Below are 16,043 nucleotides of genomic sequence, written 5' to 3' on the forward strand. Positions count from 1 at the left end.
TTATAGGTTTACAACATTTAATAAGATTTGAAAATATCAACAATACATACACATTAGTTCAATTAGCTACAATGGACAGATAGTGAAAGGAACCGGATCCGACATCTACTTACTGCGCAGCGTTCACGTTAGCTTCCGGTTATATATTCGTAGGTATAGTATTATTGCATAACTATTGATATTGTTACCGGTAACAAAATAATATCAAATGATGCTAAATTGGCAATAAAACCTAACCACATAGAACAAATAAAAATTTCGAGAATCCGCGTTTAGTTTACCAATTTATATCGCTTTTCCGTAACATGGTTTAACACAAATACATAATCACCCTTGTTAGCACAGCGGCTAGTATTTATGTGAAAGATTTTTCAATATATTCATGTTGTTGCAACAGGACGTAACAATACTACCGCTTATCATGTTATTACCTGTTGTAATGATCAGACACCCGTGTCAACACACGTAGTGTTGTCGATATTTGTAGACTGTAGACTTAGCGCGGTATGAAACAAAGGTCAAAATATGCCAGACAGAACAGGTGACACGTGATCGACGATAGATAGGATCAATGATATGATTATGAAAAGTCGGGATACATTACTATTCTTGGAAAACCGGATTATTCCAGGAAAAACGAATGACTGATTCAGGAATATTTTACATATGTGCGAGTGAGGTTTTGCTTTTTAAGTTAGCTTTTGCATTGAGAACGACTTGTATGGTTTAAAAAATAGTTTCCTAGTAAATACAATGTGATGGTTATCCAGTCATTTGTCTAATGTCTAAAGGATCAAATATGGGGAAAATGCTTACATTATTCTTCGGCAAAAAATGTTTTCGAGTAGGATTATATTATATCATTATATTTATTCGACTTTAGTATGACGATAAGTTGTTTGATGTATCATCACATTTTTATTTTCTGCCAGTTTATTACGACAATTTGTGACATCTAAATATATGGACAGATAACTTGCAAATGCATATAATGTAGCTTAGTTAGTTTTTGTCCAATCGACATAAATGATGTCGACACACTGACAATTTTCACAAGTAGATATATTCATGTCTTCGTATTATATAGATAATCTGATTCTCGAAAAAAAGGTTTCATCGTGTTATACCAGTTGAACTAGTAACGCGATATAACATATAACAGATATCCATTTACGTATCCGTATTATAGAGATAATATAATACTCGAAAAGCGTTTCATCTTGTTATACCAGTTTAACGCGTTACTTTCGCGTAATAATGCATACGTTTTGCGATAGTAGAATAGTATTTTCTACTAAGGAAACGATCCAAACATCTTCACCGGCGTAATAATCACCATATGCATTGTTTTGGTATATTGTTACGTCTTTGTACCGTTACTGTGCCGTTTACTAATGCCGTTTCAAACTCACAGCACCAGATGGCTCCTTTTTCACCGAGTTCGGAACGGGAAGCTACTATATACTTCATGTTATTGTCGTTCGCAACAGGATCTTTAGGGTGTGGTGCGTTTTGATGGGGTGCTAGGAGAGTGTTAGTGGCATCGATAACGACAAGGCCCATTCTTCGAGCGTCCCAAATCATCCAGGTATCGTAATGGGGACGTAAAAACTGCAAATCTGGGATAAGACGCCAATGATAACTTGGGGGAGTTATGTAATAATCTATACCTAGATATGGTTGATCCAAAACTCCCCTCTTCGCAGCTCTTTCAATGTTCTCCCATGAACTTGCTTCCTCTCGTGTTACGTTTGGAATCTTCAATTTCCTTCCAGTTAGGAAAAACGTTTTATCCTTAAGAAAAGGAGATTCGATAATGTCATGTAAATTTTTCAGGAAAGAATTAGTTAAAAGAAGGTCTCCGTTAACAAGTGCATATAGTTTTGAGTCTGGCTGCAGTTGCATGACTCTTCGGAATAAATCTTTTATAACGGCGTGACCTTCGATTTCTCTCAGTACTGGCAGCACCGTCCATCCTAACTTTTCATACTCTTTTAAACCCGGTATGAAATCGTTGGTGAAGAGATATAGTTTCACGTGAGGTTGTAGTGAAGGCCAATTGCGTAATGTGTTGTTAAATACTGCATATCTTTCTGGGAATGTCTTCCATGCTGAAAATAATGTGATGGATGGTGTTTGTTTCTTGAGTGATTTTCCAGGTCCACGTGTTGATATTTCGAAATGGGAAAAGAGATAGAAAAAGAGAATGCACTGCAAGACGGTAAAACATATCCAGTACTTCACCGGACCCTTCGTTACACAGGTCATCATCCTGAAAGTAAAAAAAAAATATTAAAGAAAATTTAAAATGTTTAAAATAAATTGTTTTAATTGGTTTGGTTAATTTTGTTTAACGTCCTATAGGGAACAACCAACCAATTGAAAAAATATATTTTTGAAACAGCCCCTGTGTATAGAACGTTGAGCCAAGGATAAAATGTCTGGCAGCCACTGATTGGCCAGTATGTTATGAAGAGAGAAAATAGATATGTAGCCTGATAGGTAACTATCAATAAGAAATGTTGATATAAATTTCTTAAGTCCGATTGGTTTGTTTCCCAAAAGTTCACGTAATAATAGTAAACAGGTAAACATTTAAGATTTTTGAGAATTTTTACTGCGAAATTCACCTATTTTCAAAATGGCTACCCTGGAGAAAATTTGTGCTGAAGGACCCAACTTTTTTTTTGATTAACTGTTATATCAGACCCTAAACTTTTGTTATAAACCATAATCGTCATATTCAATTCAAGAATTTGAATGAAATACTCCAAAACGTTAACACTAAGGTCTATTGGAAAACAATTGGTTGGTTGGTCTCTATTAACAGCTAAGGTCATTTAAGGACTACCTCTCGTGCGTGCGACATGCATGCGTGTGGTGAGTGCGTATGTGTGTTTTGGGAGGCTGTGGTATGTTCTGGTTAAATCTCGTTGTGATAGGCCGGAACTTTTGCCGATATATAGTGCTACCTCACTGAAGCATATTGCCGAAGACACCCAGCAGGACACCCGACCCGGTCACATTATACTGACAACGGCCCAACCAGTCGTCCCACTCCCAAAATGCTGAGCGCTAAGCAGGAGTAGCAACTACCATATTTAAGGACTTTGGTACGTCTCGGCCAGGGGACAGCACCCAAAGAATTCCTCACAGGGGCGAACGCTCAACTGAAGACCAAAAGTGAGGCATTGTCAAGAAAGACATTAGGACGACATTAAAATAAATTATAGTGAAACCCCACTTAATCGAACTCGGGGGACCAAATCAATAGTTCGAGTAGTACATGGTATTCGAGTAATCAAATGTTGATTCTGGATCGCCAAGTATAGATATGTCACAAGTTGTGTTATTTTACATGTGGCCGATAACAATGACAGCGGTTTATAATTACCGATAATTAAATGATAAGCAAATGATCCTAACTGTACAATAAAATCCCACCAATCAAGAGAGACAATATCATTTGTCGAGAACCCTCTGTGAGTTTTGCGCATTACATCGCCATTCCGTTACATGGTTTAACACAAATATAGAATCAATTCCGTCAGCAGAACTGTTGGTGTTAATGTAAGATGTTCCCTGAAAACAATGTACATTTAAAACAATTATAATATTGGAGAAGGTTTGTAACAATACTGCCGTTAATAATGTTAATAATCTAGCCAGTTGAAGTTAGCGGCGGTTTCGTTATTCGTTATTGGGGATTCGAAGAACGAACCAGCTGCCAGCAGCGGATTGGGGATTCCAATAACGAAACCGCTGCCAATAACAAATCCGCTTCCAGCATAGGATTGGGGAATCAGTTCTTTGTGTTTAATTTATATTTCTTTTTTTTTTTATAAAATATGATTGGACATTGGAACAACGAAACCGCTGCCGGCAGCGGGCTAGGGGTTCGAATCTGCTGCCGGTAGCGGGTTCGTTTTTCGAAGGATTAATTACCTGACATACTGATCATGCACTCTTGTTAACACACTTTGTGTGATCGATACCGGTAGACTACATTGCGGGCATGAAACACAGGTAAAGAAGATATCAGGCTGAACAGATGACACCTGTTCGACCAATAGATATGATTAATGCTATGTTTATGAGAAGTCGGGGTCAGATTACTGTTTAAAGAGTATAGGTATTCGAGGAATAACGGTTCAATTTATCCGGAGTTATTTTACATAGAATACGTACGAAGCCATTGTACTAGAAACTATGCATGACGGAACACATCGCCATAACGACACAGGATAAATACAGAGCTGATACCCAGGTACCGTTGACTATCCGTTTTGCACATGTGCAGAACCCCGTGATTAGGACAAGTCTTTGATGGAGTCGGCTGTGGTGCTGTAGATGATGTTGCCTTTCGAAGGCGGACTGATCATTGACCCGCCCCTACAACATCTAGCGTGATCAAGCAAATGTTTGGTGCAATGGAGCGTTCCCTTTCTCGGTGTAGCACATGCTTTGACCGTAAGACTAGATATGCTCAAATCACTCAAATCCACACATTGTACAGTCTAGACTTAATAACATTACTCACTTATACGTTTCAAAGTAGAGTTTGATAAAAGTTTAAGGAGATACCATATGCATTCCAAATGTGAACATTGAATTATTACGTGACAAAATCTAATCAAGCTGATGTATCCCATTGCTGCTTTCAAGTGTTATCGTATGTTACAAATACAGTACTGTAGACGAAGTCGTTCAAATAAAGATATACCAACACCATTTGACAGATCGGGCATACCTTAGGCCTAACATTAGGATTTTATCGACATACGCGATGACGTAAGAGAAAACAAAATCACTAAAATAATAATAAATATCATGATTAGTCATTCTAAACAAGTGTGGATTAATTATGTTTTGCTGTTTGTTCTTTGCTTTACAGGTAAACGTATTTGGAAAATCTCGATTGAAGTTGTCATTTTGGTTCATCAATGAGTTATAATATATTATTTCATACTGTGACATGAGCTTATATATAGTCTCATAGAAACATACTGGGAAGTTAAAAACCATGTAAATAGAAATCATTGTATAATTCTACAGTACCTATCCGCGTATAATGAGTATGTATACACTTGTCTGTATTACTACACCATTTAACCTATTTACAGTTATACAACCTACCTGTAACTAACGTAATCTAATGTAGTCTGGATACACCTGGTCTCTGTCAACGGTATATCTATCTGTCACGACGTCCTGTAGGTCCTCAGCCGGCTATGGTTTGCTAGTGCGCCGCTTACCTCCAAACACCCAAATGAATCTTTTGCTGATAGAGAAATACCAATTTCAAGCTGAGTCCTCGGTTGATATCACACTGTAGGGTTCATTGATAATGTATTCAACAAATTGTGTTCACACAAGGTAAGAACGCCATCGCCTGATTGTTGACGCCATCATCAATATGAATTAACAATGGTCATGCTGGGATGCCTTTGTTTCCCTTGATAGCCGAAAGTTCTATTCATTAAACCATCGATCAGGTCACATTTTACGGGTCGTTTGCTTAAGGTATAAAACATTCAGCATGTTGATTCTGCTCAAAATATGTTTGAGTGATCGATTTGTTAACAACATGCTTTAATTTGTAAACTAATGATAAAGTTCTAAATCGCTCAACTCATAAAAATAGCTTAATATCGTATTCCTATTCTGCAATTTTATTGTAATTATTTGTCAGGCTAGTGTAATGTAAACAGATTAATAAGTAAACTCTGATGAGTAGGCCTAGTCAGGTTGCAACGTAAACAGATTTAATAGTATACTGTGATGAGCAGGCCTATTCAGACTAGTGTAACGTAAACAGATTAATTAGTATACTGTGGTATGTAGGCCTAGTCAGGCTAGAGTAGATTACAGCACGGGACGCCATACCGTTGACAAACAAATTTGTCAAGCTGCGTCGCCATCATTGCGAATCGCACAGGTAGCTTTTACAAAAGCTGGTGTGCCTGTGCTATATTAAGACGGATTTGTATGTGTCATCTGAGCATGCGCGATAACCGGAAACGGCAGTGACAGTTGCCGCAACACAAATCTGAAGATGTACGCGTACGTAGATAAAGTAGAACACCAGATGATTTTATCCTTGGCATTCACCCCGGTTTTCTCCCGTACAAAATGAACTGTTTTGCATATCGGTTACTTGTGATAAGACACTGAAATACCTAAGACCGCATGAAGTCCAAACGATGAAAATTCCAGTTCCAGACTCTGGACACCAAGAAAAAAATAAAAGCCAAATCACAGGACCAACGTTCTAATTCGCAGCTCGCAGTTTCTGATGAAGGCCAAAGGCTGGATGACGACGCTGTAAGTAGATCCAATAAGTACAGCAAAAATCCTAAACTACTTTAAAAAAAAAACTTTCACCTAATGTAAACATAATCAGTGTCACTTTTGTTTATTATTCAATTTAATTTATTGAGCTAGGGGTTATTCTTCAAATAGATTTTGTTTAGTTTTGATATTATTGAAAAAGAAGTGCCATCGATTGAAAAGGAAATGAAATGTATCCAGGAGAAAATAATAACGAATCTACGGCCATTTCTCTAGCAAAACACTACTAATTTTGTGAAAATGGTGAAGCCAAGACTTCAGTTCGCACATAGGAAAGGATGGTAACTAAACACTACAAATGGATTTGAGGTATACAAAAATCGCAAGTAATGCTATAATCTCTTCTTAGTTGTCTGGAGTGACTGCAAAGGACTAATTAATAATGGAAGACATATGGTGTCTTCCAAATTCAATATCAAGTCAAAGGAGGATTCAGTATCGGAAGCAAGTGTCAGCACAACTCCCATTACATGTAGTACGAATATGAACAGGTACCAGGTATCGCCAGGAATGTATCCATACAATTACTACCAGGATCACGCGGGATACAACAGTTATGCTTGCATAGTTTGGTAGCCCTTCACCATGTGTACCTGCCACTTGTACAGTTTCAAGTCCATCACAACTACCAGCCCTCCAAGAACATACCATCCTCACGCCATTACCATGTGACTCACCTCAAACTTCTCGCCCTCCTTCGCATGTGGGTTAATGTTGCATTTATAATTAAACAGCACAAAGATCGTTATGTTTTTAAATAAATTCATTATTAATTTTCCCGTCAGTCTCGACCGAATTTTAACGTTAGGAGTCCAACGTCCTTATCGGGAGATGAGTTCGTTGGTCCTCGTGTTCTCGCGTGGCCACGCAACCGGCACGAAGGACTACATTAACGCTTGGTCTGTTAATATGGCCAGATCACCCGATTAACGTTTTTTGTCGTACAAATAAACGTGATACAGTTGTTCATCGTACTTAGAAACCGAGGAAAAAAGCGCAATACATTCTTCTATTTTTTTTTCAGGTACAATTATATAACGGTATAAAGTAGTATTTATTGACGAAGTGCCGATTGATTGACTACTTTAAAAAAAAATAATTTTGACGGTGTTTGTCATTTTCGTAAGAATGTTCAGCACTTTTGTTTTCGTACAAATACCTTCACACGTATAAGTGTTAATGTTCATGTTTCAATACTGGAACTCTTCAGTGTTTTAAGTATCGAAAACGGCATATAATAGAAACGAACAAACGTTGATTGACGAATGAAGTTGATCGTTATTAATTCAATTAATTATTTACGGATGATTTCCAAAGACATAAGGTATAGCTAGAAGTTTTCGGTTGTGCATACAAGTTTGTATATTCAACACTGATTGTGTAACGTTTACGGGGTGTCGTACCCGGTTGATTCCGGGATAAGGCGTGTTATCAAATAACTAAAAAGAGCACGAGCTGTTTTCTAGCAGCTGATAACACTCTCTCAATTTACAATACTTAATTAGTAATATATACAATAATTATATGATTCGTTTATTTACAAAGCATGCGTCTAGCCTGACGCATGAGCCCTAATGTTATATATATACGGTTTATTTATTGCCGGTGCGTTATTTTCCGCACAGTAGTGTGTACCCTAACAGTAACGCTACAAGAGTTCTGAGTAGGCGCTAAAAGACCCAAGGATCACTTCCTATCAACGCGCTGCGTCCTGTCTGCGCTTGAACTATTTAACCAGCCAGGACCCCGGCCGCGAGATATTAAGTATATTGCCTTGTGCGCTCATACGCCGCTCGCCAAACCCTGCACAGGTCGAAAAGAGCGACGCACGAGCCAAGACAACAATACCAATGGGTATTACCCGTACCTTGTTGTATCAGTCTTCTCTCGAACTCGCCAACACTTCTTTCAGAACTGGGCCGTGAATGAGAATTTTCTCGGCCTTTTATACCCTGTCAGAACAGGAAGTCTCGCTCTGAACCTGAAGCCTCGTTTTAATTAATCCCAATCCTGGTACACAGAGCGTTTGAAACAGTAGGGTACATAAATCACAGTCATTCGAGCTCCGAATTGACATTGACAAACACGGAAGTATTTACAGTTACAACAATAAAGGTAAGGCTATCTGAGCCTTCTAACTTGTATAACTTTGATTCGCTACACTACCCACGTCTCCGATGATACTCGTCTCGAGTTCGACAATAATTAATGAACAACAGAATTAAACTAATTTACATTTATTTACATAGTGCAGCATGGATCATCTAGCCCTTGAATTCAACATAGTGATCCTTGAATTTACCAAGACGCTTCCTGGACCTAACTGGTCTGGATTCTTTGTTTTGGACCGCATCCTCGGACTCCGCATTTGATTCTTCGTCAGTATTGACTGCTACAGCTTCAGGAATTTCTACATCTTCTTGCTCTTCACCCGAGGGATCTACTTCCTCATGCCGATCACTGCTGGATTCCTCGCCCCGCAATGCCTGTCTTGTATGGGGACGCATGCGGTCACAATGGACGACTTGTGGTTTCCCTCTGAGACCACAGTCTACTTCATATAAGACTTCTGAGACCTTTCTCAGTACTTGATAAGGACCTCTCCAAAATGAAGTGAACTTCTTGCTGGTTCCAACTTTCTTGATAGGGAAGTACACGAACACTTCGTCGCCAGCTCTAAACTTTCCCCATGAGACAGAACGATCATGATATCGCTTCTGTCGTTGAATTGCTCCAGCTATGTGTTTCCTCGCATGCGTGTGCGCTTCTTCCAACCGTTCCTGCAACTCCCATGCCCATATGGTGTTGTATTGTTTCTTCAGTGGGTTGGGAAGCTCATACGCAATATCAAGCGGGGTGCTCGTTTCTCGCCCGAGCATCATCAGATTTGGCGAGCATCCTGTAGTCTCGTGGACTGATGAGCGATACGCCATCATAACATATGGAATGTGTTGGTCCCAATCTCTGTGATGATCCTCTACATATGCGCTCAACATAGTGGCTAAGGTTTTGTTGAAACGCTCCACCATACCATCTGATTGGGGATGGTAGGGAGTCGTTCTCGTTTTGGTGATTTGTAACAAATCACACATTTCTTTGAAAACCTTCCCTTCGAACTGACCTCCTTGGTCGGAGTGGATGTATGTAGGAACTCCGAAACGACTTATCACCTCTTCAAAAAGAATGGTAGCAACGGTTTCAGCCCTGAGGTCTGGCATAGGAAATGCCTCTGTCCATTTACTGAAGTAATCGGATATGACTAGAATGTGCCTGTTTCCGTCCTCAGTTTCTGGTAAATCAGCCATGGTATCGAGTGCAATCCTCTCCATGGGCATACCTGAATGTACCACTTGCATTGGGGCTTTTTTCGTCTTCGACGGATTTTTCCGTTTGGTGCACGCCGCACAACCAGCGATGTACGCTTGTACATCTCTTTGAAGTCCCGGCCAAAAGTACTTCTGTCTTACTTTTGCCATGGTTTTGCTAACTCCAAGATGCGCACCAGAGCGGTTGTCATGTAGACCTTCTAGAATGTTTCTTCTCTCCGCCAGGGGCACAACTACCTGTTGTATACTGTATTTTTGTCCTGACGGTGTCCAAGCTCTACATAGCAAGTCTTGGTGTATAGAAAGCAATTCCCATTGACTCCATAAACACTTCACAAAGAAGTTGTGTGCTGTGATATCCTTATAGGATGGCTTCTCACCCATTTCTAACCACTTACGCACGAGTTCAATGTCTTTGTTCTCCTGCTGTCTCTGCAGCATCGTATGGACATCGTCCATTTTAACGTCAGTCGCATCAGATGTGCACTTCAAGGTAGAAGCGGCATTCTCCTGGTTGTTCGTCCAGCCAAATTGTTTGCATGGGTATCTGCTCAACGCATCCGCGTTCCCATGCTTTGGACCTGGGCGGTGCTCCACCTTCATATCATATTGACTGATTACCTCCATCCACCGAGCGAGCTGCCCTTCTGGGTCTTTAAAGTTGGTGAGCCAACGGAGGGAGCTGTGATCAGTCCTAACTATGAAGGTTCGCCCATACAAGTCATGCCTGAAATGTTTTAGATACTGTACTACCGCAAGCAACTCTCGCTTGGTAACACAATACTTTCTCTCGCTTTTAGAGAATGTTTTGCTGGCATACGCAATTGGTCGTTCCTCCCCATCGAAAACCTGGGATAGAACTGCACCAGAGGCAAATCCACTTGCGTCTGTGTCCAAAATGAGCATTTTTTCGAAGTCTGGTAAAGCGAGAATTGGTGCTTTAATGAGTGCGTTCTTCAAGGTGCTGAATGCGTCACTGCATTCCGTTGTCCAGTTGAACTTGTTGCCCTTCTCCGAGAGCCGATGTAGCGGTTTCGCTGATACCTCTTCATACAATACTTAATTAGTAATATATACAATAATTATATGATTCGTTTATTTACAAGCATGCGTCTAGCCTGACGCATGAGCCCTAATGTTATATATATACGGTTTATTTATTGCCGGTGCGTTATTTTCCGCACAGTAGTGTGTACCCTAACAGTAACGCTACAAGAGTTCTGAGTAGGCGCTAAAAGACCCAAGGATCACTTCCTATCAACGCGCTGCGTCCTGTCTGCGCTTGAACTATTTAACCAGCCAGGACCCCGGCCGCGAGATATTAAGTATATTGCCTTGTGCGCTCATACGCCGCTCGCCAAACCCTGCACAGGTCGAAAAGAGCGACGCACGAGCCAAGACAACAATACCAATGGGTATTACCCGTACCTTGTTGTATCAGTCTTCTCTCGAACTCGCCAACACTTCTTTCAGAACTGGGCCGTGAATGAGAATTTTCTCGGCCTTTTATACCCTGTCAGAACAGGAAGTCTCGCTCTGAACCTGAAGCCTCGTTTTAATTAATCCCAATCCTGGTACACAGAGCGTTTGAAACAGTAGGGTACATAAATCACAGTCATTCGAGCTCCGAATTGACATTGACAAACACGGAAGTATTTACAGTTACAACAATAAAGGTAAGGCTATCTGAGCCTTCTAACTTGTATAACTTTGATTCGCTACACTACCCACGTCTCCGATGATACTCGTCTCGAGTTCGACAATAATTAATGAACAACAGAATTAAACTAATTTACATTTATTTACATAGTGCAGCATGGATCATCTAGCCCTTGAATTCAACATAGTGATCCTTGAATTTACCAAGACGCTTCCTGGACCTAACTGGTCTGGATTCTTTGTTTTGGACCGCATCCTCGGACTCCGCATTTGATTCTTCGTCAGTATTGACTGCTACAGCTTCAGGAATTTCTACATCTTCTTGCTCTTCACCCGAGGGATCTACTTCCTCATGCCGATCACTGCTGGATTCCTCGCCCCGCAATGCCTGTCTTGTATGGGGACGCATGCGGTCACAATGGACGACTTGTGGTTTCCCTCTGAGACCACAGTCTACTTCATATAAGACTTCTGAGACCTTTCTCAGTACTTGATAAGGACCTCTCCAAAATGAAGTGAACTTCTTGCTGGTTCCAACTTTCTTGATAGGGAAGTACACGAACACTTCGTCGCCAGCTCTAAACTTTCCCCATGAGACAGAACGATCATGATATCGCTTCTGTCGTTGAATTGCTCCAGCTATGTGTTTCCTCGCATGCGTGTGCGCTTCTTCCAACCGTTCCTGCAACTCCCATGCCCATATGGTGTTGTATTGTTTCTTCAGTGGGTTGGGAAGCTCATACGCAATATCAAGCGGGGTGCTCGTTTCTCGCCCGAGCATCATCAGATTTGGCGAGCATCCTGTAGTCTCGTGGACTGATGAGCGATACGCCATCATAACATATGGAATGTGTTGGTCCCAATCTTCTGTGATGATCCTCTACATATGCGCTCAACATAGTGGCTAAGGTTTTGTTGAAACGCTCCACCATACCATCTGATTGGGGATGGTAGGGAGTCGTTCTCGTTTTGGTGATTTGTAACAAATCACACATTTCTTTGAAAACCTTCCCTTCGAACTGACCTCCTTGGTCGGAGTGGATGTATGTAGGAACTCCGAAACGACTTATCACCTCTTCAAAAAGAATGGTAGCAACGGTTTCAGCCCTGAGGTCTGGCATAGGAAATGCCTCTGTCCATTTACTGAAGTAATCGGATATGACTAGAATGTGCCTGTTTCCGTCCTCAGTTTCTGGTAAATCAGCCATGGTATCGAGTGCAATCCTCTCCATGGGCATACCTGAATGTACCACTTGCATTGGGGCTTTTTTCGTCTTCGACGGATTTTTCCGTTTGGTGCACGCCGCACAACCAGCGATGTACGCTTGTACATCTCTTTGAAGTCCCGGCCAAAAGTACTTCTGTCTTACTTTTGCCATGGTTTTGCTAACTCCAAGATGCGCACCAGAGCGGTTGTCATGTAGACCTTCTAGAATGTTTCTTCTCTCCGCCAGGGGCACAACTACCTGTTGTATACTGTATTTTTGTCCTGACGGTGTCCAAGCTCTACATAGCAAGTCTTGGTGTATAGAAAGCAATTCCCATTGACTCCATAAACACTTCACAAAGAAGTTGTGTGCTGTGATATCCTTATAGGATGGCTTCTCACCCATTTCTAACCACTTACGCACGAGTTCAATGTCTTTGTTCTCCTGCTGTCTCTGCAGCATCGTATGGACATCGTCCATTTTAACGTCAGTCGCATCAGATGTGCACTTCAAGGTAGAAGCGGCATTCTCCTGGTTGTTCGTCCAGCCAAATTGTTTGCATGGGTATCTGCTCAACGCATCCGCGTTCCCATGCTTTGGACCTGGGCGGTGCTCCACCTTCATATCATATTGACTGATTACCTCCATCCACCGAGCGAGCTGCCCTTCTGGGTCTTTAAAGTTGGTGAGCCAACGGAGGGAGCTGTGATCAGTCCTAACTATGAAGGTTCGCCCATACAAGTCATGCCTGAAATGTTTTAGATACTGTACTACCGCAAGCAACTCTCGCTTGGTAACACAATACTTTCTCTCGCTTTTAGAGAATGTTTTGCTGGCATACGCAATTGGTCGTTCCTCCCCATCGAAAACCTGGGATAGAACTGCACCAGAGGCAAATCCACTTGCGTCTGTGTCCAAAATGAGCATTTTTTCGAAGTCTGGTAAAGCGAGAATTGGTGCTTTAATGAGTGCGTTCTTCAAGGTGCTGAATGCGTCACTGCATTCCGTTGTCCAGTTGAACTTGTTGCCCTTCTCCGAGAGCCGATGTAGCGGTTTCGCAATCGCTGCAAATCCCTGAATAAATCGCCGGTAGTAGCTGCATAGGCCAAGGAAGGACTGTACTTCGGTCAGATTCGTAGACCTGGGCCAATCTTTAACTTTGGCTATCTTCTCGGGGTCGGTAGATACCCCTTCTCCTGAAATGATATGTCCTAGGTACGCGACCCGTTTAGAAAACAGTGTGCACTTCTTGGCTTTGAGCTTTAGTCCCGCAGCCTCAAGGCGATCAAACACTTTCTCAAGGTTCTCAATCATGTCCTCAAAGGTGCTACCAACAACGATAATATCGTCCAAGTAGATCAGGCAAATCTCATAATGCAGGCCAGCGAGCACACGTTCCATTAGACGCTCGAACGTGGCAGGCGCATTGCAGAGACCGAACGGCATGACGCAGAACTGGAAAAAGCCTTTACGTGTATAGAAGGCTGTCTTCGGTCTATCTTGTTTGTCGAGTTCCACTTGCCAGTACCCAGAGAACAGGTCTAGTGTTGAAAACCATGCGTTACCTGATAGATGGTCAAGCGATTCCTGGATTCTCGGCAGTGGATATGCGTCCTTGGAGGTAACGGCATTGAGTTTGCGGTAATCTACACAAAACCGTGTTGTCTTATCTTTCTTTTGTACTAGCACAATACCAGACGACCACGGCCCTGTAGATGGCTCAATCACCTTTTTCTGTAGCATATCCTCTACATGCTTGTCCACTTCACCGGTCATATGGACTGGTACTTTGCGCCATGGTTGTTTTATCGGCTGTGCATCTCCAGTTTTTATCTGGTGTTTCACCAGCTGTGTACGTCCGAGGTCCAAGTCAGATGACGCAAACAGATTCCTTCGTTTAGCTAAAAACGCTTTAGCCTTCTGTATCTGATCCCCTGTCAAATGCTCACGAGACCTCTCAAGTAGTTGATGTAGCTGTTCATCCAGGTACGCTGTGTCCACCATTGCTGTCCGATCGGTGGTTTTATGGGTTATACGCTCCACTGGTGAGAGCTGTCCAACTATTGTTCCTCCGTATATCATTTGTGGCTCCTCTGTAACATTCATCAGTCTTACAGGAACACAATTAGCCGCAGGAGAAACTGCAGCACGAGCCACCAATGCCCTATCCGCGCTGATAAATATATCTGTCGGCTCCAGTACACATGTGCCTGGTAAACGTGATCTTTTCTCGGCGATAACATTCCCTACGACAATCATTTCACTGGCTGGAGGAAGACAGATATTTTCAGAGACAGCGACCCGGTAACAGCCGTAGGAACCTTCGAATAGCAAAGGGATGTTGATGTCGCGCATTCTCAGTAACCCCTGAGCAATGTCAACCATACAACCCTGCTCTATCATGAAGTCCATTCCCAGCAAACCATCAATAGTTAGGTCAGCAATCACAGTCGTCATTTCTACAGTGCGTGCTCCCAGAGAGAATGGTAATACTCCTGCACCGACCACCTCCAATCTGCTGTCATTCGCTGTCTTAATCAGCTTATCCATGTTTTCCAGGCTAGGTCTATCGTCCTCCCTAATCCTGTCAAACACATATCTTGAAACTATTGTTACCGTAGATCCAGTGTCTACTAAAAGCTTCACTTCCATGCCCTTGATAGTTGTCTGTATGTATATGCCGGCGTCGCAAGCTGCGCTAACTCCTGCGCTGTGGCTCACAGCATCTGTCTTATGCGTAGGTTTCCCATGCAGTGCATTGGTTTTACCGTCCGCCTTTTTCTGTTCCTTATTCTGTTTCTTTTTCGGGCAGTTTCTGGCTATGTGGCCATTTTTCTTACAGAAAAAGCATTGAATGTCTGTCTTACGATTCTGCCCAGATTGGTTTGGTGTGTCGTGCGCACGTGGTTTCTGACTCTGTGGTTTGGCCTTCATCGTCGCCATCAAAGTTTCCATATCCTCCTGTAACTTTTTTAGGGACTTACTGAGCGCCGTTATATTGTCGTTCTGATATCCTGTTTATTCTCATCAACGACGGCTGCTCTCGTATGGTGCTTTTTCTCCGATTTATTATACGCCTCTAACTCCACAGCAAGCTGTACAGTTTCATTAAACGTGCGAGGCCTTGACTGTTTAATGCGCACGCGCATCTCAGAGTCATGTAATGCGTCTATAAAATGCTCCTTCGCCAACGTTTCCTGTAAATCGTTTGGCGCCGTCGGGTAAGCTAAATAGGTCAATCTTCTTATAGCTTGCCCCAACTCGGGTAAGGATTCGGACGCCTTTTGCCTCTTCTCCTTTAACTGCGCTCTGTACAAGTCGGTCTGGTTTGGGGGAGCAAAGCGTTGTTCCAGTGAACGTACGAGCTCGTCATAATGGTCTCTGGAGTCGGTTGGAAGGTTACCCAATACACCTTGTGCTTTGCCACGTAATGACACGGCAAGATATAAACCCTTTTCCTCCTGTGACCAGCGGTTAAGTTTGGCGCATGCGTCAAAGT

General features: G+C 42.0%; 1 protein-coding gene across 2 annotated transcripts; it reads right to left on the reverse strand.

Annotated features, from left to right (window-relative positions):
• Nucleotides 1–8,315, reverse strand: LOC117316925. 2 transcript variants are annotated; one of them, XM_033871701.1, is made up of 2 exons: nucleotides 8,219–8,315; nucleotides 1–2,272 (listed from the first exon to the last, which is right to left on the reverse strand). In XM_033871701.1, the coding sequence occupies exon 2, from the start codon at nucleotides 2,269–2,271 to the stop codon at nucleotides 1,333–1,335; it is 939 nt and encodes a 312-aa protein (XP_033727592.1). In that variant the 5' UTR covers nucleotide 2,272; nucleotides 8,219–8,315; the 3' UTR covers nucleotides 1–1,332. The 2 variants fall into 2 exon arrangements, with proteins under 2 accessions (XP_033727592.1, XP_033727593.1); XM_033871702.1 differs by lacking the exon at nucleotides 8,219–8,315 and adding an exon at nucleotides 5,137–5,443.
• Nucleotides 8,316–16,043: the final 7,728 nt, after the last annotated feature.

This window comes from Pecten maximus, chromosome 18 (assembly GCF_902652985.1).
Source record: "Pecten maximus chromosome 18, xPecMax1.1, whole genome shotgun sequence".
In the NCBI taxonomy this organism is placed as follows: domain Eukaryota; kingdom Metazoa; phylum Mollusca; class Bivalvia; order Pectinida; family Pectinidae; genus Pecten; species Pecten maximus.